This window comes from Megachile rotundata, chromosome 12, assembly GCF_050947335.1.
Source record: "Megachile rotundata isolate GNS110a chromosome 12, iyMegRotu1, whole genome shotgun sequence".
Lineage (NCBI taxonomy): Eukaryota > Metazoa > Arthropoda > Insecta > Hymenoptera > Megachilidae > Megachile > Megachile rotundata.
The window spans coordinates 15,038,747-15,062,138 of NC_134994.1; the positions used below are offsets into that span (position 1 = coordinate 15,038,747).

General features: G+C 37.9%; 4 protein-coding genes across 12 annotated transcripts; 3 read left to right on the forward strand and 1 right to left on the reverse strand.

Annotated features, from left to right (window-relative positions):
- Positions 1-1,588: 1,588 nt before the first annotated feature.
- Positions 1,589-5,767, forward strand: Ero1L (endoplasmic reticulum oxidoreductin-1-like protein). 5 transcript variants are annotated; one of them, XM_012281295.2, is made up of 8 exons: positions 1,589-1,883; positions 2,608-2,862; positions 3,145-3,348; positions 3,419-3,762; positions 3,845-3,891; positions 3,983-4,331; positions 4,410-4,703; positions 4,776-5,767. In XM_012281295.2, exons 2-8 carry the CDS (start codon positions 2,737-2,739, stop codon positions 4,825-4,827), a joined length of 1,416 nt encoding a protein of 471 aa, XP_012136685.1. In that variant the 5' UTR covers positions 1,589-1,883; positions 2,608-2,736; the 3' UTR covers positions 4,828-5,767. The 5 variants fall into 5 exon arrangements, with proteins under 5 accessions (XP_012136685.1, XP_012136681.1, XP_012136683.1 ...); XM_012281291.2 differs by lacking the exon at positions 1,589-1,883 and adding an exon at positions 1,962-2,170 and having other exon boundaries at positions 2,484-2,862; XM_012281293.2 differs by lacking the exon at positions 1,589-1,883 and adding an exon at positions 1,962-2,170.
- A 152-nt stretch (positions 5,768-5,919) lies between these two features.
- Positions 5,920-8,989, forward strand: LOC105661996 (D-amino acid oxidase 2). Its single transcript, XM_012281288.2, has 7 exons — positions 5,920-7,468; positions 7,750-7,962; positions 8,065-8,290; positions 8,352-8,419; positions 8,485-8,602; positions 8,671-8,772; positions 8,836-8,989. The coding sequence occupies exons 1-7, from the start codon at positions 7,167-7,169 to the stop codon at positions 8,944-8,946; spliced, it is 1,140 nt and encodes a 379-aa protein (XP_012136678.1). The 5' UTR covers positions 5,920-7,166; the 3' UTR covers positions 8,947-8,989.
- A 46-nt stretch (positions 8,990-9,035) lies between these two features.
- Positions 9,036-12,933, forward strand: LOC100876864 (tubulin polyglutamylase TTLL13-like). Of its 4 annotated transcripts, none has more exons than XM_076538346.1 (12): positions 9,036-9,635; positions 9,742-9,829; positions 9,895-10,185; positions 10,259-10,415; positions 10,487-10,587; positions 10,633-10,773; positions 10,849-11,074; positions 11,155-11,336; positions 11,401-11,635; positions 11,702-11,857; positions 11,918-12,263; positions 12,380-12,933. In XM_076538346.1, exons 1-12 carry the CDS (start codon positions 9,356-9,358, stop codon positions 12,577-12,579), a joined length of 2,403 nt encoding a protein of 800 aa, XP_076394461.1. In that variant the 5' UTR covers positions 9,036-9,355; the 3' UTR covers positions 12,580-12,933. The 4 variants fall into 4 exon arrangements, with proteins under 4 accessions (XP_076394461.1, XP_012136679.2, XP_076394462.1 ...); XM_012281289.2 differs by having other exon boundaries at positions 10,645-10,773; XM_076538347.1 differs by having other exon boundaries at positions 11,918-12,259; positions 12,380-12,636.
- Positions 12,924-19,705, reverse strand: pygo (pygopus family PHD finger). 2 transcript variants are annotated; one of them, XM_012281285.2, is made up of 5 exons: positions 19,386-19,705; positions 18,480-18,777; positions 17,404-18,423; positions 17,182-17,327; positions 12,924-14,471 (listed from the first exon to the last, which is right to left on the reverse strand). In XM_012281285.2, exons 2-5 carry the CDS (start codon positions 18,693-18,695, stop codon positions 14,459-14,461), a joined length of 1,395 nt encoding a protein of 464 aa, XP_012136675.1. In that variant the 5' UTR covers positions 18,696-18,777; positions 19,386-19,705; the 3' UTR covers positions 12,924-14,458. The 2 variants fall into 2 exon arrangements, with proteins under 2 accessions (XP_012136675.1, XP_012136674.1); XM_012281284.2 differs by having other exon boundaries at positions 12,924-17,091; positions 19,386-19,704.
- Positions 19,706-23,392: the final 3,687 nt, after the last annotated feature.

Consider the following 23,392-nt stretch of genomic DNA (forward strand, 5'->3'; position numbering starts at 1 on the left):
AACCCGTGGCGCCATCTCTCCGGCGAACAGGGTGAACTACACACATTTGAAACTGCGGCTTCATTAGTTCGGGCGGGCGCCCACTAGATGGCGCCACGTATCTCTTTCCTGTTTTAAAACAATACACTCGTACCAACCTATGTCAATTCTACGCATGCAAAGTGCAATATTTCGGCACTTTGACGACGTAGTATGGTTCCTGAGGCATTTAGAAACAAATTTTTATTAGGGTTTAATGCGTTTTGATGCCTAATAAAGCCAGAAAATCAATTTTTGTCGAATTCGGTCGAAAACGGTACAGGTGGCGCCATCTAGCGGCGAGCGGCGGAACTACGAAACACTAAAATTTCGATTTTCTCGAAAACTAGGAACTTTTCCGAAATTCTGAGATATACAAATTCTTCCTTGTCGCCTACGGAATCGAACGAATCTAATTATAGCTGGCTAGGACCATTATTAAAGAAAATAGAAAAATAGCCCATTTCATGGACTAAAAAATTGCCGTCCATCTAGCGGTGAAAGTTGGAACTACAAAAATAGAAAATCTCGATTTTCTCGAAAACTAGGGACTTTTTCGAAATTCTGAGATATACAAATTGTTCCTTGTGGCCTAAGGAATCGAACGAATCTAATTATAGCCTGCTAGGACCTTTATTAAAGAAAATAAAAAAAATGTCATTTTATGGAGAAAATTTGTGGCGCCATCTAGCGGCGAAACTGCGAACTAAACTGCAAAAACGTATGTCCCAACACGCAGTAAAGGGTCAAATAAAAATTGATTTTCTGGCCTTAATAGGCAAAAAAATGATTAACTTATTTAACAAAAATTGCTTTAAAATGTCTAAGGAAGCACACTATGGCGTCAAAGTTGCGAAATATTACTTTTTATATTTTTCCTTAACGCGTGTTCGGACATACGTTTTTTCAGTTTAGTTCGCAGTTTCGCCGCTAGATGGCGCCACAAATTTTCTCCATAAAATGACAATTTTTTTATTTTCTTTAATAATGGTCCTAGCAGACTATAATTAGATTCGTTCGATTCCTTAGGCCACAAGGAACAATTTGTATATCTCAGAATTTCGAAAAAGTCCCTAGTTTTCGAGAAAATCGAGATTTTCTATTTTTGTAGTTCCAACTTTCACCGCTAGATGGACGGCAATTTTTTAGTCCATGAAATGGGCTATTTTTCTATTTTCTTTAATAATGGTCCTAGCCAGCTATAATTAGATTCGTCCGATTCCGTAGGCGACAAGGAAGAATTTGTATATCTCAGAATTTCGGAAAAGTCCCTAGTTTTCGAGAAAATCGAAATTTTAGTGTTTCGTAGTTCCACCGATCGCCGCTAGATGGCGCCACCTGTACCGTTTTCGACCGAATTCGACAAAAATTGCTTTTCTGGCTTTATTAGGCATCAAAACGCATTAAAACCTAATAGAAATTTGTTTCTAAATGCCTCAGGAACCATACTACGTCCTCAAAGTGCCGAAATATTGCACCTTGCATGTGCAGTAGAATTGACAGGGGCGGCTCATGTACGCATCGCAATGCTGAAGTCTATGAGGATCAGTTTTTCCGGTGATTATTCCTCCGTGGCAAGTCCGATTTAAAATTTTTTTTTCTATGGCTCTCTGGATGTACATACGCATGCGCGTGCAAAATTTGATGAGAATTGGTTGAGTGGTGCAAAAGAAAAACACGGACAAAGAAGTTGCAAAGTCAAGTATAAGAGCGTCGCTCGCCTTCGACTCGCTCGCTCAATAAGAAAAATAAAAGAATCATGCGTCTGTTTTGCAAACAATCAAACAGTTTTTTGTTAGTTTCCCACATATTGGAATATCGACTTATTCTAGTTGGTGCAGCAGGATATAAATATTAATTACACTGTAATTAACTTGATTATTATTTATTTATTAAAATAATGTTCCGAATCAAATACATATACAATTAATATAGTAGTTTAATAGAATTACCAACATACACTTTACCATTTATTATGTAGTCATATACAGCATCCGCTAAACACTATTTTTTAAATACGTATTATGTAAATAATTTATGTCCTATTATCGAATGTTGTAAGTACACGTGGAACAAAATTTGTATCTCATGTGAAGTGCTGATAAGAGGGTAATACACCGTATATATTTTGATAGGTTCCCAGAAATTTTGTGTAAGTGCAATATGTTTTACATCCAAAAACCAAGATTAAAACTATAGCAACAAATTTGAAATTGATCAAGTATGTCTATAAAGTTTGTCATACGCCGCTAATATCTGAGATTTTCGAATCATTTTATATCTTATTTCACAAGTTATCGCACGATGTTGCATTTCAAAATTGACGTATATTGAGATAACTGTACTGTAAAATATAAGCGGAACTAGGTTCGCGATAATGTGATATCTGTCACGTCGTCGAAAGTATCATCAATAGTTACACGTGTATTATACTTTGTAATACCGATTTACTTATTTGTTGTTAGACGAAGGAGAGAGCATCATTTTTACATAAATAATCTATATGTACATACACATTTGCTTGCAACAAATAGTATAACATTGATCGATAGATATAATGAAAGTGTCGATGGAACTTGCTTTCAACAGGAAGATTTACGTTCCTGGTGGCACGTAGTCCGGTCGATGGTTGATGTTATCGAAAGTGGGAAACGTATTTTACCGCAGTGGTATATTATCACTTCTAACTGTGACTGAGGTGTACCAGTGAATTTTATCATGAGAACTGAACCCAGTGAAAACATGTCTCGACTATTAATATTGCTTACTATATTTTTACCTTCTATCGCGTATTGTAATTATTTTGGGACGAACAATGAAAAACACGACCAGTGCTTCTGTAAGGTATTGTTTCTGTTGTTTTCTTGCTATTCAAGTTTCTTTAGAAAAAATAAACATAACCTACAAGGATATGTCAGAACTGTCATAGTGACATATTGTAGTATTTCTTATATGCTTGTGCAAATAGTATATTATTATATGTCTGTTAAGGCTATTTAATACACTGTGTATGTGTTTGTTATAAACTTACGCACACTTTCTTTTTATCATAGCAATTAGTATTTATAATATTTGTATTCTTTTTTATAAAGAAATAGTTTATATTTTACTTTATAAAACTTTCAGTTGAAAGGATCGATCGATGACTGCAGTTGCAATGTAGATACAGTAGATTACTTTAATAACATGAAAATCTATCCAAGACTTCAGAGTCTTCTAGTCAGAGATTATTTTCGTTTTTATAAAGTAAATTTAAAACAAGAATGCCCTTTTTGGACAGATGATAGCAAATGTGCTATGCGGTATTGTCATGTGCAGCCTTGTCAAGATGTAAGTGATTAATATATTAATGTATAGTATTCTAAGATATTTGAATGACAACATAAAGCACTTGTTGCAGGAAGATATTCCAGATGGATTAAAAGGAGATGTCTTGAGGAATATACACTTTAATGAAAGTCCTGCAGATAAATATAAATCCTATTCTCAGTTTGACGATTGTCTATACAGTGCTAAAGATCATAATAAAGAACTTGGCTACTTGAACACTACCATTAGTTTAGAAAATTACAAAGATTTTGAATTGTGGCAACAGCATGATGATGCCCAAGATAATTTCTGTGTAAAAGAATCAAGTCCTGGAGAATACGTGAACCTTTTGCTAAATCCTGAAAGATATACAGGCTATAAAGGACCTAGTGCTCACAGGATATGGCGCAGTATTTATATGGAAAACTGTTTTAGGTTTGTATAATTAGAGTTTGATATTTTCTTTTGCAATTCTATGAAATGCAATATAAGTGATAAATGTTATGCTTAATTTCAGACCTGAAAATTCACCACATAATTTCATCAAGTCATCAAAAATAAATGGTAAGATCCTTTTATGTAGTGTTGTCTTCATAATATATGTTACTCTACATGTGCTTGCATATAGGAATGCAATATATCATTACAATTTTAGGTATGTGTTTGGAGAAAAGAGTATTCTACCGTGTTATATCAGGTCTTCATGCCAGTATTAATATCCATTTATGTGCAAAGTATTTATTATCCTCTAAAGATAGTTTAGAAATAGTACCTGGTGGCCTATGGGGTCCTAATTTAGACGAATTTCAAAAGAGATTTGCTCCAGATACAACTGGAGGTGAAGGTCCAAACTGGTTAAAAAATTTGTATTTTACTTATTTGCTCGAATTAAGAGCTTTAGCTAAAGCGGCGCCGTATTTAGAAAGGGAAGAATATTATACCGGTAATAAAGCACAAGATGCGGATACTCGTTTAGCAATAAATGATATTCTATCTGTTGTTAAGTAAGTTTAATTAAATCTGTAAATGATAATTTGGATAGAATTATGTTCAGCTTATATGTTATTCTAATCTTTTTTTAGATCATTTCCAGAACACTTTAATGAAAGTGCTCTATTCACTGGCGGAGATGAAGCTCAATTATTAAAAGAACAATTTAGACAACATTTTAGGAATATATCTCGTATAATGGATTGCGTAGGATGCGATAAATGTAAACTTTGGGGAAAGCTTCAAACGCACGGTTTGGGTACAGCATTGAAAATTTTATTCTCGGGAAAGTTTGATAAATGGGAATCTACGTTAAACCACTTTAGCAAGAAACAATTTTTCTTAGAAAGAAGCGAAATCGTCGCTCTTATTAATGCTTTCGGAAGGTACGTCGACTGATCCCTAATTTTTTATTATATACTTTAAATATAAGAGTGAATTACAATTTAATTTTACAGGTTGTCGGAGAGTATCTTCGAGCTGGATAAATTTAGGCAAATGATAAGATAGTAAAGTAATGGCTAGGAATGCGATAATTAAAATAACACAATAAAATACATCACACAAATTAATTTGTATATTAATTATACATATAGGAAGTTTATCGGGACACTGATTTATACAAGCTATTAATCATTTACAGATGTTACATCGGTTATTAAAAATACGATATAAAGTCGCAATAAAAATTGCTAAGATCTATGCCTAAATGGGTTTATGCATTCTCTCTAGCAATTTAATACTCGGTAACATATAATTTGTTATTCATATAATTACGTAAAATTTGTTACGTTTATGAATTGTTTTGTGTCAAAGTTTTATTGCGATTTTAACTGTAACTTCAACTCCATCTGTGATAAATATTTTGTCTATGGGAAAAACTTTTCATACCAGTCCTGAAAGTAGTACATGTACAATAGTTTCAGTTTCAATTATACTTTATTGTCATTTATCGAATTAGTAAAATGCTTCGATTTGTATCCGTGCTACTTTCTTAAGTATGGCAACTTTAGAACATCGTACTTAAAATAACCAAATTAACCTTAATTTAAAAGGAATATTATTACTCGATGTAACTGCTAATATGTTATTCTGAGCATAACAGATTAATCAAGAATATCGCAAGACGTCGAATCGGAGTAGTTATGTTCAGACCATTAACTATAAAGTAAATTATAAAAATCGTCCAGGGTGAACCAGTTTTGTATAACAATACGTATGTTTTGTAAGGATCTTCTATTTCAAGTATTTTATATTATTGCGATAACGAAAATAGGTAGCATAAAGTTTTACATTATTTTCCGATAAATTTATATACAAAAAATAAAAAATACCAATGTACTAAATTTCCATACTAGTAATTATAGTTTATAAAATATCTAATATTATTGTATATACATGTAAACCCTATTTATTGCCGCCAAATTATATTTATGGAATACGAAATAAACTCGTCTCTTTTATTTTTGGTAATATTTCACCTTTCAATGGGGCATTGGCACGTGAAGTAGAATGTAATAACAATGCATCGCCTCAATAGTAATCTCGGATAACGGACATTCAGGTGTCTGCTATCTGAACCTATCGAACGCTTTGCAGCGTAACAAAGAAAGATTCTCAGCCATTCCAGTGGTCAAGCTTTGGTGTTTTGTCAGACAGTAATATTCAAACAGCTGAGTACTTCGATATTTCAAATCAGTTCCATTCTCAGTTTTACAAATTATAATAATTGACACGGTTTGAGTTGATGAAGATCGCGGGACGAAGCGACTTCTCAGGGTGAACCGCGTTCTCAAGATATCATGCTTAACACATCTCTGTCAGATTAACTTTTTGAAATAACTTTTTAAATCTTTTAATAATATTCAATTTGCAGCGTTTATCGGCGACTACAAAGTCAGGTAATGTGTTAATATATATTGCATACTACGAATGTTTTCAGTCTTTACAAGTTCCTCAAACTCATTTAAAGTTGACTCATTGAGGATGTTTCGGGGATGATTCATCGACCAGTATAGATTCTAACATTTGGCCAGACACTGATTTATTCCTATAATTTCGATGATAATATTGCTTCTGTATATTTTCAAATGAAAGACTTTCATATGTATAGAAATAGTCGAAATTTAAATTGACAGTGACGATCTACTGGGGTTGATATAGGTGTATAAATGAAAAACGAGTTCGAAGAAACGAATGCAATCTCTTGCTTTTTATTCTGTCACCTACACCCTTTATCGCACTTCCGGGCTATATTATGTCTAGGGTACTCGTATGCGATGTAAACAAATACTCTGTATCATGAACTGTCATCAGGCAGTTTGGTCAGCCGTCTTGAGAGTCAGATACTCGTGCAGTCCTCAGTCGACTGATCGCGCTTTGAAAAGATCGTTTAAAAAAAAATTTGTTCACGTTGCTTTGTACTATAGATCGTTTAAGGTGCATCGAATAAAATCTGCATAATATAATCGTTGGGATCTGCATGAAATCACGCGTTGCGCCATCGGTAAGCAGAGTATAAGACCTTTGAGACACGTTATTTAAAGAATTATGCTCCGTTTATCGTCGGTGCGACACGAGACCATCATCGTTTGGACCTCGATACGTTAATTCCTTCGAAGGATCAATGATTTTCACGATTCCCATATTTTAGCATAATTATTGCCGAGATTTGAACGGGCATTATGCTAAAAATATGTGGTATCGTGAGTTCAACATGATCCTCGATTCGTCCTTGTTCGAATTTAAACGAGATTCATAAAAGCTTCGCGGACTCGCGTCTCTGCTTAGACCATCTGTAGAACTTGATCGAACATGGGGTTATCATTCAAGCGATCCAGTTTCTTTTTATGTTCTCGCACAACGATATCGCGACACCAAGCGAGAAGTTAACGAGCAGTTGCCTCCGGTTGCTTACGGCAGATTTATTAAATTCTCTTTCCGAAGCAATAAAAATCGTTGTCAAAATGCGTGTGGCGATAATTGGTGCCGGTGTAATTGGGATGACGAGCGCTTTAGCGGTGAAAAATTCTTTTCCGATGTTCGACGTACACGTGTTCGCGAATGAGTTTTCACCTGACACCACTGGCGATGGGAGTGCGGGACTTTGGAGTCCTTACCTCCTCGGTACCACTTCTCCTGACAAAGTACTGTAAGTATTTTCAAAGTTGAGGTACGAATGACTCGTAATTAAAAGCAGTCTTTATCGCTCTGCAACATGCTGTTATCTTTCCTTCCTTATCATGAATTTCAAATGTTTATTTCGAGTTGACCAGACTCCGTATTTAGCACATATTTCAAGTGCTTTGAACTCTTCCTGATTCCTCTTAGACTTTTCCTAGATTCTAGACTCTTTCCCTTTGGCTCACTCAAAACTTAGCCAAAGAAAATTTGCGTTGCACTCGAGTGTACATGTCATTAATGCATTGACAGACGCTGGGGAGGAGTCACGCATCGGTGGATGGAAAAATTATGGAAAGAAGGCTTGTCCCGGGAAACTGGAGTTGCTTTGGTACCTGTATACCATGTCATTAGCGACTCCCAGGGATTTCCCGATCTCAATTGGATAAAGTTGACATACGGCGCACACAGACTGACCGTCAAAGAGTTGGAGAGATTGAACGAGGAACACAAGTCGAATTACAAGTACAGTATTGGTAAAGATAGGGAGCTTTGAATGCCTATTCTTGCTATTTTATGATCAATGAAATAGAAAGAATGATAATGTCAATTTTTTTATTATTTTAGAGACGGTTGGTTGTTCCTCACTTACACCTGCGAGCCCGTCATTCTGCTGCCATGGTTGAAGGAACAGTTTGAGAAAGTTGGTGGAAAGCTTAAAAAAAGTAACATTCATACGTTCGACGAGTTGATCGATCAAGGATATGACTTGATAATAAATTGCAGCGGTCTCGGTGCACGTGAACTCGTTGGCGATAACACGGTTATACCTATCAGAGGTCAAGTTGCCAGGGTTGGTAGCCTTTGTAGGTGAAACGCGATCGGAACATTTTTCATCTTTCTCTTCGCTTCAGGTGACTGCTTCCTGGGTAATGCACGGGATCTTGGTGCATGACAACGACGGAAACTACATAATACCAAAGTATGATAAAACTTTCTTCCGCATTTTCCTTTTATTGATACATAATATTCTTTTTGTTTCTAAAGTTTTGATAGCACTGTAATTGGTGGAACGCATCAAGAAGATGATTACGATTGCACTCCACGGGAGGAGGACTTCAAGTTTATTCGAGATGGATGTTGCCAAATTATGCCCTCTCTGCAGGTGGCATTTCATTTATTCCTACGTATTAGTTTATTTACATTGTTATTAATTAATATGTTCTTTTACAGAAAGCTACCGTGATAAAGCAGTGGGCCGGTCTTCGACCAGGAAGACCGGAGGTTCGCCTCGAACCAGAAATTTATAAATCGTCTACAGGAAAAGAAATCACGGTAAGGATATCTTTGATAAGTTTCAATGATGAGCTGTTAGATCAATTTTCACGATGTTCTCAGGTAATACATAACTATGGACACGGAGGAAGCGGAGTAACTTTGAGCTGGGGTTGCGCCGTAGACGTCGTAAAGATCCTACGAAACTTGACGGGATTAAAATCGAATTTGTAAAATTTGAGAACAGAAAGTAATAAAATTTGAATATTGGTTTTTACTCGAATTGTAAATTAAAATCGTGCGCACACGTTTTCGAATTTATTTCGCCTCTGTGTTCCGTTCCCTCGTGAAATTGAAAAAACAATTGAGGAGAGGAGCGATGCGTGAAACGCGACCAACCATTTCGGGAGAGGCAGAAAGTAAAATACCATCGCGTTTTGGTTTTTCCTCTGCCAATAAATTGATCACAGTCCAATCACTCTTTTACCTTGAACATCGTTGATTTTACTTCACTTCCTTCTTCTCTTCGCTTCGCGTTTTGTGGTTACGGTCAAATTGGTAATACGATGCGTCTAGCTTGACGTACGATCAAAATTGACGCCATGCAAGGGCAGATCGTTCAAAATAATGAAATACACCGGTCATGAACGTCGTCGAACGCAATGACAAACGTGTTTTGATGGTCGTACGCGAATTCGAAGCCAGTGACACGAAGGAGAGTCATCCGACGAACGGCGAGACTAGCAGCGAGTCCGATTCCAGCACGGAAGTACGGTCATGTCAAACCGTGTACAGAAATCGATGCAAGAAGCTCGTAGTCTCCGACACCTCGTCTAATAGTCTTCCATTTACCGACTTTACAAAAAGCCATCGTGAAATCGTTGGCGCTTCTAAAAATCTTGCGAATAAAAAAGATGACAAAGGTACCGTTTCTAACCTAATGCCTTATTGAAATTCTATCGAGCGAACATGTAAATTGAATGTGTACTTTATTCGCGTATCGTTGTAATATTTTCTTCCGATTGCTAGATTTGTCCTTCGGAGATACAGACGCAGATTCGCGAAAGGATACAGCAGACGGAATTGCGAGTAAAACGAAACGGAAAAGAAAGCGAAGGTACAGTTTGTTTACAGCGACACTGAAAATTACGAGCATAACACAGACTTTCTTCGATTGCAAAGATGTCTGACGATATGCACGAGCAACTGCAAGTACGACGTGGTGAGACGAGTAGCGGCTCGTTTCGGGATGAAGGAGGTCACCGAGGACAGCAGTTGGAACCTGTATTGGACGGACTTGAGCGTGAGTGTAGAGCGAGCGAAAGACATGAAGAGATATCAGAAGGTGAATCATTTCCCTGGAATGACGGAAATCTGTAGGAAGGACCTACTTGCCAGAAACTTGAATCGTATGCTGAAGCTGTTTCCCAAAGACTACAACTTCTTCCCAAAAACTTGGTGTTTTCCCGCAGAGTAAGAAAAATACTCGAGGATTAATTCGAGAGAGATAACTCGTTTTGAAACGAGTAACGGTAAACGTTTTCAGTCACGGAGAAGCGATGGCCTACGCCAAGCTGAGACGATCGAAAACCTTTATCATCAAGCCAGACACGGGATGCCAAGGTCGTGGGATTTATTTGACGAGAAATCTGAAAGACGTGAAACCATCCGAACGTATGATTTGCCAGGTTTACGTGGCTAGGGTACGCGAGCAATTTTAACGTTAAACAATTCGTTTGTACTCCTTTTTGGTGAAGATCATTCGTGTCTGTAGCCTTTTCTGGTGGACGGCTACAAATTCGATCTTCGTATCTATACGCTGATTACCTCCTGCGATCCCCTTAGAGTTTACGTGTACAACGACGGTCTCGCCAGGTAGTTTCCCTTATTTCTTACTCTTCCTACATATCCAATTTCAAGAATTGTTTGCAGATTTGCCACGAGCAGATACAAAGAACCGACTGGTCACAATACATCCAACGTGTTCATGCACTTGACGAACTATGCTGTGAACAAGCACAGTCGAATGTACGTAATCGACGATGAAATTGGTAGCAAAAGGTCGGTATTTACCATCGTCCTTGCTTTCATCGTAATTCAATAAAAGTCCTTTGAAATTCTTATTTCATAACATAGAAAAATATCGACTTTGAACAAGTGGTTGAAATTGAAAGAAATAAACGTGGATGATTTGTGGCGCAAGATCGACGAGATTATAATTAAAACGATTCTAGCCGCGTATCCTATTCTCAAGCACAGTTATCATACGTGCTTCCCGACACACGATAAAACGTATGCGTGTTTCGAACTGTTGGGCTTCGACGTGTTACTCGATTGGAAACTGAAGCCGTATCTTTTGGAGGTAAAGATCTTGAAAGCAATAAGACCAGCGTAGTTAATTTAAGCAAAGACAAAATTTAAATAAAAAGAGAAATACGTCAGGTTAATCATTCGCCGAGTTTTCACACGGACGCGCAAATCGACAAAGACATAAAGGAGGGTCTGCTGACGGACACCTTCGAGATGTTGAACTTGCAACAATGCGATAAGAAGAAAATCATCGAGGAAGATAGGAAACGAGTTAGAGACAGACTGCTACAAGGAATAACCTCCAAGGATAGCAGGTATCTGCAGACTACGATCTGTTTTTTTCACGATAGGTTGATTTAAAACGTTTGTTCTATATAGCCTGAACGATTCGACGATCGGCCCGACGAAACCAGATAAACTAGAAGAGGATCATCTGCAGAAGCAATTGAAGTGGGAAGACGATCATATGGGTAATTTCCGTAGGATCTATCCGTGTTCCGACAGTGACAAGTATCAGCCATTCTTTAAGCAGACAGGCATCTCCGCGTATCAAGATACTATTGCGTCCAGGGCCCGAGAAGAGGCGGCACGAACTCAAAAGGAAGAAAATGATGTGTGTTGCGTTACCAAAGTAAACTTTAATAATTAGAACGAGAGAGATATACGACTGTATTTACAGAACAAAGTAAAGGAACAAGAGAGTAAAAAGATTTGCGGAAAATGGAGCGATTCGAAATTGCCCGCAATCACTTCGGAAGCCCAAAAGAAATCGGCCGTTCCGAATAATCAAGAGAGGAGCAAATCTGCGATTGTGGCAAAAAGAAATCTATCGAACGTTAGTTTCCTTAAAACAGCAACGTAGATTTTGACATCGTAACGTTTTGAAACCATTTAGGTGAAGAAGCAAACTAATTCAGCCACGAACACCTCCCATTCGTTCGAGCCGGAGATCATTTGCGAGTCGGAGGAAAGGGAGCGAGTCACTTCGTTGGCTCAACGTGATTTCCTGATCAAGAGCTACGGCATGCTGGAGCAAATTTACATGGCAATGAAAAAGAATGGAACACTGCGCGCAGTGGACGAAAAGAAGTACGGATTGTACGGGAGACTCGGTTACATGGACGACGAGAACAAGGGCGTGAACTTCTGCAGGCACAGGTGTCATTTTCACCAGCACCCCGAACTAGATTCGAAATACGAACCATGGTCGAATCATACGTCGCAGTTTTGCCTGAATGCAAGTAAAGTGGTTATCGTAGTACACTCGAGTGCAACGTAGACTTCTCTCGATTACCGGGAGAAGATAAAGAGAAAGGTGTTGATTGCCAGCACGAAAAAAGGTTTTCATCTTTTACAGATTTCCAAGTGACATGCAACGAGGCACCTGTTTACGTCAGGCCAAAAATACCGCAGAAATTTTGGGTACAGGATCTGAATTCGAACGATAGAAGCGCTCGAATTACGAAGGCACACGTGGCTCGTACTTTGTCGAACATTGTACGACTTCACACGCTTGAGAAACGAGAAGAACTTAACTCGTTCAAATCGTACGATTAAAATGAACGAATTAAAAAAAAAAGAAAAACCAATTGTAACGAGAATTTAAATCAACGATGAAAGTAATTTGCAAATTGTTGTAACGTATATAAGTCACTGTTCATCGAAACAATAGTTTTTAGATATCAATTAATCATTCGTTTTTATAAATATTAAGTTGAAGCTTTTTTTGATACGTTAAATTGTCATTAATAAACTATTACCTATTAAATGATCTAAGATTTTAAGATAAGAAGTTCGCCGAGTGACGCGATTGCACGCAATTGTACAGCATAGACGTACTTATTGTTATATCATACAAGGAGAGCTCACTAAAATCCTAATAAATGGATACAAGAACGATATAAAAATCAACATGGTATGGATTTGTTATTTCAAGTGCCATATAAATATGTACAATGAGTGAACACGTACACGTTGCAGAAAAACGAGGATATCTTCGCACGCAATTTGTATCGTGTATCGAAATAATGACATACGTACGTTGATTTCTAATATATGTATAACAATTTTTTATCCTTGATCATACACACCTATAAGTATAATGTGTATGTACGTATGTATGTATGTCAGTATTTACATGACAAAAAATAATCTATAAACAATTCGTCGTGTATACTTCTCACATAATACGTTCAAACTTTCTTCTTTTTTGTATTAGTACGCGAAATAATTTCAATCTTTTCTTCTCAATTTTCTGATTAACCAAATCGGTGTTCCCTTCGAAGAGAAAAGGAAACGTAACACGTTGAAAATCAGCTTATTCGATACATATAAGCATTAAAATTAATCGTGTATATCGTATATAATATTAGAATATAATAATGAATTCAGTTACCAATAACAAATATTGATCTCGTACAAAGTAATAATACAGTAATGAGAATAATAGTAACTAACATAATATAATAGTAATGATGATGGTAATAATCAAGTAATAATGCTTTCAAATCGAGTGTCGATACGCTCTCAAGTTTTCTATGAACCTCGGGTCGTAACCGAGTCCCCTGATTTCGGTACAATGGTTGTCCAGGGAGGAAAAAGGAAAACTAACTGTACTATTGACTTGCAAAATTCCTCTTTGCTGTTGCGTTGGTTAAGGCAGAAGAAAACGAAGAGAAGCTAATAACCGCGACGCGTTCTCAACTCGATAAGGCGATACAGAGATTATATTTACAGATCGTCTAAAACAAATTATCTACGCGTTGCATCGTTTCTCAAATAACTTATATACACAGTAAAGTCGATAAACACAAGATTCTACGATCGTTTCAACAGTTTGACTACCATATTAAAATTTTATCAATCAATATTCCATTAGTTACATTTCCATGTAGACATTTTACATGTCATGGTAGTCAAAACGTCAAGATGTAAAATAAAAGAAAACGTTCGATTTACAGATCGCTTTGGATAATTCCAAGAGAACGTTTCGTTCCTCGATGACGAATGGAAAGAATAGAAAATGAGCGACAAAATTTGTGAGAAAAAAAACCATGAAATGCATTTGCTTCGAAAAAATTGTACAGGGATTAAGCTGTCGGTGAAAAGAAATAAAAACGTAATCGAAGAAACTTGTCACTTGAATAAAAGAACAAGAGATATTCTAACTTATCATTTTAGGCGTGCGTCATGATTTCGCTGATCGCATAACAGTTTTTGTTCGTAAACGATACAACTTATATAAGTTATCTCTGAAAAATAGACGCTACTAGTAGTTTACTTAAAATTACGATTCGTTCGTTTGTACTAGAAAAACGATTATCCTTAACCATCCGAGTCTCTTAGCAATCGTCTATAGTTGCGCATCCTTTTTCCATCCCGTTGAGCAGAGCATACATCTTTCATTTCGTTATTCGCTTAATCCCCTGCATTCCCGTTAATAGAATTTTCTGTAATAGAGAGAAAGAGAGTGAGAGTGAGAGAAAAAACAAAAAGAAAAATAAAGCAAGGTTAACGATCTCCGAGTGTAATAACCCCCCTCCCCCTCGACCATCCTATGACAATGACAAAATATAGAATGAAGATATGTGAAAATGGTATTTCTATTCGTTGTAATACTAGTATGAGCATTATGTAGCTATAGGATCATGTGTGTATGTGTGTGTGTGTATGTATAATATTCATTAAAAACGATTACAGTAAAAGAGATGCGAAGCTTCGCGTAATAAACAGATCACGAGTGCAATAACTAGTTGGATCAAATATTTCCAAGAGTATCTCCATTTTAATTTTGTTCCCATAACATATGCGGACACTCTAGGTACATCTACAGAATTCTCATTTCGATAAAATTTGAAGAAATGATATGTTTTTACTTTTGAGAAGAACAAATTTTGAGAAATTCATAGTTCGAATAGAAGAGAGAATTTCTTGTCCCTACACGACAGGTTTTACTCGTGGAAAGATTTGAGTTTGGTCTTCTGTTCGCAGATCACTAGTTATCCCGAAAAGTACTGTGAACTCAGTTTTCGAAATCAGTCGTTCGTTTCATACAGGCGTCAAATAGTAAAATGATAACTGCATATATTTTATATAATTATATATGTATATGCATATAAAACTATACAATCCGTGGACTCGTTAATTTTGCGTTAGCTGCCGACGGAATTTCAATTATTCTGTTTCTTTAATTGCGTTAATCAATTAACTTCGATAATACTTCTCTGTTGTTTCGTAATATACTGTTACACGTTAACTGACACCAAAATAGTCTGGCAGATACGATGATGAATCTTAATTCGACGAAAAAAAACGTGAATGTAAATGTATGTACTCGCAGGTGTACCTGTGTCGAGTGCAGAAATTTCGATACTGCAACTAAACACGTGACTCCGTTTAATACATTTCGCGAAGTATCTTGAGTTTAATTTACGTTTTTATCAATTTGCAAAACATAGAAATACTTCGTGCGTTTTCACGACTTATCTTTCCGTTGACACTTCGTTATATTACGTTTGTACCCAATTTGTTTCTTTGCGTGCTTGTCGCGAGACTTTAGGTACAAAGAACCCTGCGAGTGATCAGTCAAATAAATTCCAACTGTTTTCTTTCCAAAGTTAGTTACGCATGCTCGCACTGAATTAATTAACAGCATAAACCATGGCAAGAAACAAGATATGAGCGTGGGTAAAAGAAAATAAATTCTTTCTCTTTCTCGTGTCGTTTCTTATCACACGAACGTTAGGTTGATCCTCGCGACGAGAGAAATATTTTTATACATACGGTATTCGAATTTCTATTTACAATTTGAATATATCGTAACGCTAACACACTTTTAAAGTACTCAACTGACCATGGTTTATAAAAAATAATCACAACACTTTTATGTAACGTTTCAGAACAAAAGTACTGCGTTCAATGCGACGAGTGTATACATGACTCACTCAAAAGCGCTTTTTCTTTTTGGAAACCCAAAATACTTCGATGATAATTGAATTATACGAGGAAGTAGATTTAGAAACTTTCCCATATTCCGATACTCGATGGTAGACATGAACATTTGATAAATACAAATAGCGTTATGAGAAGAATTTACATTGTTTCAAGTTCATGTTTAGATTTGCACATACTTACATGCGCATTTACAATAGATCCTTTGGATTTACTTAATGCGGCGAGCCCGATGATAAAATGACAACGACATAATTAGACATATTATAAAATAATATACAATTGTTAATTTCTTCTTTTTTTTTATATCAACTACACATTATCAGGAACGTTTAACCAAATCTAAAGAAAAAGAATGCACGTAGTTGGTTTATCTTCTATCAATATGCAGTTCCAACAGCTTGTATCGTCCATTTGTATATATATATTTATATATATTATCCCCTTTTTTACGAATACGTTTATTTTTTTAATTTCGAATTAAATGCAATTAATAGTAAGAAATTGAATAAGGTTCATCGACCATTGTATATTTTTTAACGCGTGTGCTTTTTGCTACTTTTTCCGTAATTCTCGCTAAAAAACGTCTTGAGCTTACTTTTAACACGTTTATCGTCACCACGGTAATTAAAAACAGACCACCGGCTTTATAAATCGTAAAGTCAAATTATAAATAATTTTCTCCTTTAAAACAGGCGAATCCACTTGTCGCAAACAGAGTCAAAAAGTAACGTAACTTTCGAACATATGTTGTTCTTGCCACCTCCTTCATCGATACGACTCATAGTGATATCCTAATATTTCAACAAGTTAAAGCTAAGATATTAACAAACAGCGCATGTTTATATTATATGCACGATTTCGCGCACGATTTTGCATCAGTGTATGCCGTATGTACTTTTATGTGTGTGCAATCGCACGCGCATGTGTGCGTGTACAAGGTGTAAACGCTAACAAAGAGTCACTCGTGCGTCGCATATACGACGAGTCAAGAACTGTTATGGTTTGAATTTAACCAAAGGTATATTTTTTGACTGCAAGCACTTATCACACACCCATTCCGCGTAAACTTCTGCCGTTAATAATTGATAAGCAGTTTCCGATAATCCTGTGCATCCCCTAGAATAGAATTACCATCGTATACGTTAAAAGTTAACAGAAGAGATCTGTTTCTATCGAACGTGTGGAATAAAGCAAACTTCTTCGTACCTGTGAAACCAGAAGTTACAACCCGATTCGCAAAGAATCGCTTGGTCGTTGTCGTGTACTTCTTTGTGACACACTCCGCAAGGATAAATAGGCGGAGCATTAGGATTTTGTGGGTTAAACACCATAGGCTGATCTGGAGGATATATCTGTAACAGCCAAGAAATTTCAAGTTAGTTAATATTAATGTTAGAACTGTGCTAACAACGTACGTTATCGGTTTACCTTTCCCGCAGAAACTGGCATTGGTTTTGGTCCCATTCCTGGTGGACCTTGGAAACCATGAGGTGGCATAGAACCTCCCATATTTATGGGATGACTCATTGGTGGACCACCACCCATATTACTGGACATTGTGCCCATTGGACCACCCATGTGACTCATTTGATTGTGATGATTAATACTCATATTGGACATATTGTTCATTGGTGGCCCACCCATATTCATATTATTTATTTGGTTTGGACCACTCATATTCATATTATTGGATACCATGGAACTCATGGTTGTCATAGGTCCGTTCATGGGCCTACCTAAGTTATTAAGATTATTTCCCATATGATTCGGATGCGGTTGAGATCCATTATGTCCTAATGGACTGTTTACACTGTTCATGGATGGGCCGTTTAACGGGCTATTGGGTGGTATGTGGTTATTGATATTGTTCATGTTCATTGGTCCATTGGGCATGTGATTTGATCCACCCATGGTGTTCATAGGGGAACCTAATGGACCACCCATAGGACTTCCCATGCTATGCCCCATGTTATTCATAGGACTACCCATCGGTCCACTGTTCATATTGTTCATTGGACTACCCATAGGTGGACCACTAAGTTGAGAGTTACCCATGTGACTCATATTCATATGATTATTCATAGTATTCATTGGGCCAGGTGGCATACTTGGGCCCATATTATTCATTGGGCTCATACCACCTATTGGCGCGTGATTCATAGGAGACATTGCTCCCATATGATTCATATGATTTGTCATGGGTGAATTTCCCATAGGGCTCATACTACCCATACTATGAGGCATCATAGGGCTCATTCCACCTATAGAAGTTAGAGGACTCATGCCTCTCATAGGTGGGCCACTCATATGATGCGGGTGATGAGGGTGCATGTGGGGTGGTCCGCCATGCATCATAGGAGTTTGCGTTGTTTGCGGCGGTGTGTCGTCAAAAGGGTTGCTTGCTACTATTGTATCTCCATAACCCGTTAAAGGGGGTGGTAATAAATCCTGCAAACGTGTATCTTGTAAGTAACATAACATTTATTACTAATCATCAGAATTACCTGCACTGTTGGAGGTTGCTGAGGGGGTGGTTGAGCAACATTAGCATTTGTACGTCGCTTCTTTTTAGGATTGGCACCAGTAGGTGGCGGTGGTGGAGGATGGGGGTGTCCAGAAGATTCAGGATGCGGGGCACTAGGACCCATGTTCACACCCATACCCATACCCCCTAAAGGCATCCTTGCAAAGGGTGGCATGCCTGCAATATTGTGGCTCATCTCCTTCGTTCGCTTCCCTTATTTTACCATGCCGTATCAGCACCACGCTAGATTTTGGCGATAAGTTTCCACTGGTGTCCCACTGATAATTTCAAGTAAGGAAATATTATGTTTCATTATTTGTGTCATAACAGCTTTTATTTTAGGCGTTTTAATTACATTTAGATCAGATAAAATATGTTATTTCATTGAACAAATTAAAAAATTGATAATGAAGAAGAGGGAAAATATAAACAAATCAATGAATACAAATACACTGAACAAAAGCATTTGATAATTCTATTATTAATATATTTCGTTGCTATTACTTTCAACAATATATTTATAATGTTACATTCACAACAACATGAATACAAATACATGCTTACAAACATACATGATTGTAAGTTACTATACTGTGTATGCTAATATAAATAAGAAATATTTCAGTCTGTCCTGTTCGAATAATTATCGTTTACGTAAAAATAATGCATGATCTTGAACAACGGTACGATCGAAACGATAAAAGTAACGTAAAAAAAATAGCCAACCCCTTGGAAAGAGAGCAAAATAAAATCCGCCGATGCGTTTCTCAGGCCAACCTAACCTACACGATTTTCTAAACTATTTATTAGATTCAGCGATATATAAAGGGTGTACGGTTGAAAATCTGTGTAAGCCACACAAGATATGAAAAATTCGCACGCTTACCAGCGCATTATAGTTGGCAAGGCATCGACATGTACATGGCTTTCCCGTTTTTTCGGCAGGGACCAACACCATTGAATTGTGTCGTGCACCTAACTAGCTTCAGTGGTTGGATCGATGCGATTTCTTGTTTCTAATCTTTACACTTCATCAGTCACATATTTTACGGTGGCACAAATGTTTTTCACATTCACGAATATACGAAAAGGGCACGGTAAACACTAGTGAGATGTCAAAAATATATAGAGCAAAGAAGCGCACGCCAGCTTTTCAGGTCGCCATTGTCGCGTTACGCGTGTCCCTGTAGTTGTATTGTTCGCGTGAGAATATTGCACGATGCATCGTGCAGATGGCGTTACCAATTGCATTCTTGCACCTTCGGGACCAGAAACTTGTATAATAGTCCTTTACCTATTTTTCTTTATGGCAGGAATTCCCAAACTTTTACAAATCGATGTCCACTTTCAACAATTTGCCACGATCCAACCGTTTACGTTATTTTCCACATTTCCAAAGTTCTGAAGCCCCAAAGTTTAAAGTTCCGAAATTCTAAAGTTCGAGAGTTTTACAATCTCCAAGTTCTAAACTTTAAAAATTCCAGAGGTTCGAAGATGTAAAATTCTGCAGTTCCAAAGTTAAAAGATTTCAAAGCCTCAAAGTCCCTGATTCTCCAGCCATACTTCGGCGAGAATCGTACTTGAATCGTGCGCGTACACGCGCCAACATAGTCTTCCAGCAGTGAAATAGGTTTTTTAAATATTCAAAAGTAACATAATGATTTAAACATACAAACGTATGTTACGATCGTAGAGTAATAAGAAAGCATATTAATGAACCTATCTCTATAATTGCAGTCCACGCTAAAGCAACGGATCTATTAAACACGATCAAGTAATTTCGAGTGAATTCATTTTTAAAGAGAAAATTCTAAATTCGAGATGCGACTTCCAAGATGGAAGTTCGTACAAGATAGAGCAGTTTACTTTAGAACATACGTTACTTAGACGGCGCTATTACGCGCTCTTGAAATTCTCATCCCCCTCTCTTTCTCCCTTCCCCTCTCGCCACTTTACAAGCCAGTTTCGCACGTTATATCTTCCATCCACATTAGGATCCAGAAGTTGTCCCTGTAACCTCAGAGTAGCGCCTGTACACGTCACTTTAATTATTTGAGTTACATTAGCAAGTTAGCAAGGTTTAACAACTGGAAAATGGATTTCGCGCATATCTACTGCGGACAGTTGGCTCGCAGTTACTCGTAATACAGTTCGCGAAACTGCGATTAAGGTATCTTATCTTTGCCGACTTTTATTTCGATAAGTGTACCCCGCGAACAAAAGGACACCACTCTTTTGTCCAAATGTCCGAACGTACGGAAAATAGTAAATCCTCTTCGAGAAAAATCAATGATCAATGTTCCTTCTTGCACTGTTTTTGTATTCTCGCTTTCCTTAGGTGCCCATTTAACAAATACCAGCCTCCCGCAAGAGAAAAAGAAAAGGAGAAAGGACGAAGGATTGGAAGCTTTTACAGCATGATAATCGGAGAACGACATAAATAGCAGCAATCCCAAGCAAATACGGCATGTCAATCAATCTGTCGAGTGTATTCGTGACTCGAATAAGAAAGAGCGATTTTTGCGAATTACAAGGAGTCTGTGTCACTGGCAAACATTTTCTCGGAAGAATCGAATAGTCTGGCGAGATATAATAAATCTGGATGTCAGGACGTTAGTTCGGAGGCCAACGACCCTCTGTACAACACAAAATGATATGATCGGACCAAATAAGTGTTGATATTTCATAGCGATCTAATGGACCATAAGCGGGAACAAATTGTATCATTGGGTACTTTCTTATATTTCGTCCACGATCTTCGCAAGCTGTAAATCGCATAAACGCTTCGAATCTCCGTCGAGCGTTTCTCGTCATTTTCTCATCAAATACTAAGGGCGTAAGCGGTGCTACGTGTTGCATGGCAAACGAAAACGACTCGAGAGAAACCGTCCTTGACCCGATGCTTAAGCATTCGCCGCGTTTTCTATCGTCATGCGTAGAAAATTTACGTTGCATGTTCATGATCGGAGATAAAAGTCTCACACGCGTTGCGTAACGATTTAATATTTAGAACGATAGTTCGAGAACGGATCCAATTTGATACAAATAAAACGATAGAATAGCGTAAAGTACTCGTTCTCGATCCGAATGCTAAAAGTCGCGAGAAATCGAGGATATTCGAGCCTTCGGGGTATTCGCACGATAATCGTACGATCTTTGACTGGTCTTTGTTCTTTATGTTCGAGGTGAACGATCAAGCGAATCGTTTCCAGGAAATCGATGTTCCTTCATGTACATTCGACGACGGAGATTCCGACTTTTCCCACTTTCTCTCGTGGAACCAGCGACCGATGTACACGCGCACGGTTCAACGAGCGGAACGGGTGCTCGTGAACTTTCGCCTTGGAATTTCTAGTTTGCCCATGTTTATGATCGTGTAGGAAATCGTCGAAAAAGCTTAGCGACAAACATTGCTTCTAATTTCGTAGACTGTTTTGAGCAAGAAAAAAGTAATATTTGTTTTCGTAAGACTAAAGCGATTGTTAGAGCAGTTTATTGGCAGAAACTTAGGGCACATCCACCATAAATATTTTCAAAAGAAGATTAACCTTGTTAGAAGGGGTTGGTTCTCTCCGTCCCTTTCCGCGTTTAGTCCGCTCGGTTTGGTTGGTCCGTCCCACAAGCTGGTAGGTTTATCTGGTAGTTAAGGATTCACCGTGTAGGGAAATTACCGACTAACCAGCACCCTTTCGAAACGGTCGCTCGAATTTTGGTGTAAATTTTGGTCAGCTTTTGGTCGTCCGTGACTTTCGTGGCGCAACGTAGAACCGTTCCAGATCGTTGAATCGTTTTCGAGCTTCATACACCAGGTAAAATTCCCGTGTTCGAAGAGCGACGCGAACGATCATTCGTCTTATCGATGAGAGAAACGAGAGCGGAAACGGTAAAGAGGGTCCATTATGATTTTAAACGGTTCGCCGCGAAATGATCGGATAAACCGCCCGCGGGGTGAAATCAGTCCGCGAGGGATCGTTCGACGTGACCAACAGGACAATGAGCCATATCAATCCTTTATTTCTCCTTCGTCCTCATCGCGGTTGAATTCGTTTCGTCCGATCGCTCGGATCACCTTCAAAACGGACGACTATTCGAATGGCACCGGACAACGGATCCCTGCGAACGTGAAAAAGAAGAAATAGAGCTGGCTCTATAAAAAACGAAGGAAATGGAAGAAATAAAAATAGGGAAGAAAAAAAAACGGGGACGTGGATCGTTCGATGCATCGACAGAGGAATCCCCTTGACACCGCGAAAGCTTCGAGCTGCCAGATCGAAAGTAGATCGACTAGTCCGGACCGTGTAATCTTTATCGATACAAGGCATGATTTTCCCCTTAGTTTCCTATCGTTCGTGCCGATATCGCGTCCAACTTTTCCCCCCTAGTTACTCTTTCCTTCTCGCTCTGCCCTTCCACACTTCGGTGAACAGTTTAATCGTATTTCACGACAGATCACCTAGCCGTTCTTTTTGCTTGATCGTTTCCTATTTTTTATTTTGTTTCACACCAATTCAGCGAGGATATCGTGGTGGACATACGCGTTCGATCGCGAAAGTGTAACCGAGTCAATCGTCCATTAAATCCACGGCTTTGTTGGGATTTCTCTTTTCTCCAAGCCGTAAGCGACTGTTCTTTCGATTCTTAGAAACGATCAGTTCGATTCGTGTTATGGGAGTACCAGAAGAGAATCTAGGATCTAGGAACAACCTAATGACAGCCTGGAAATTATCAGTTTACCATCGAATAACTTTGAGAAAGTTATAAGCGAGACAACGGTGGGATCGCCGATGGCCCACGATCTTTCCAGAGTCTCGTTTACGATTGTACATTTTCGATCAGAAGCAAACACGTTTCAATTTCCAGCGGAAATTATTGTAGGCGGTACAAGATTTCCCG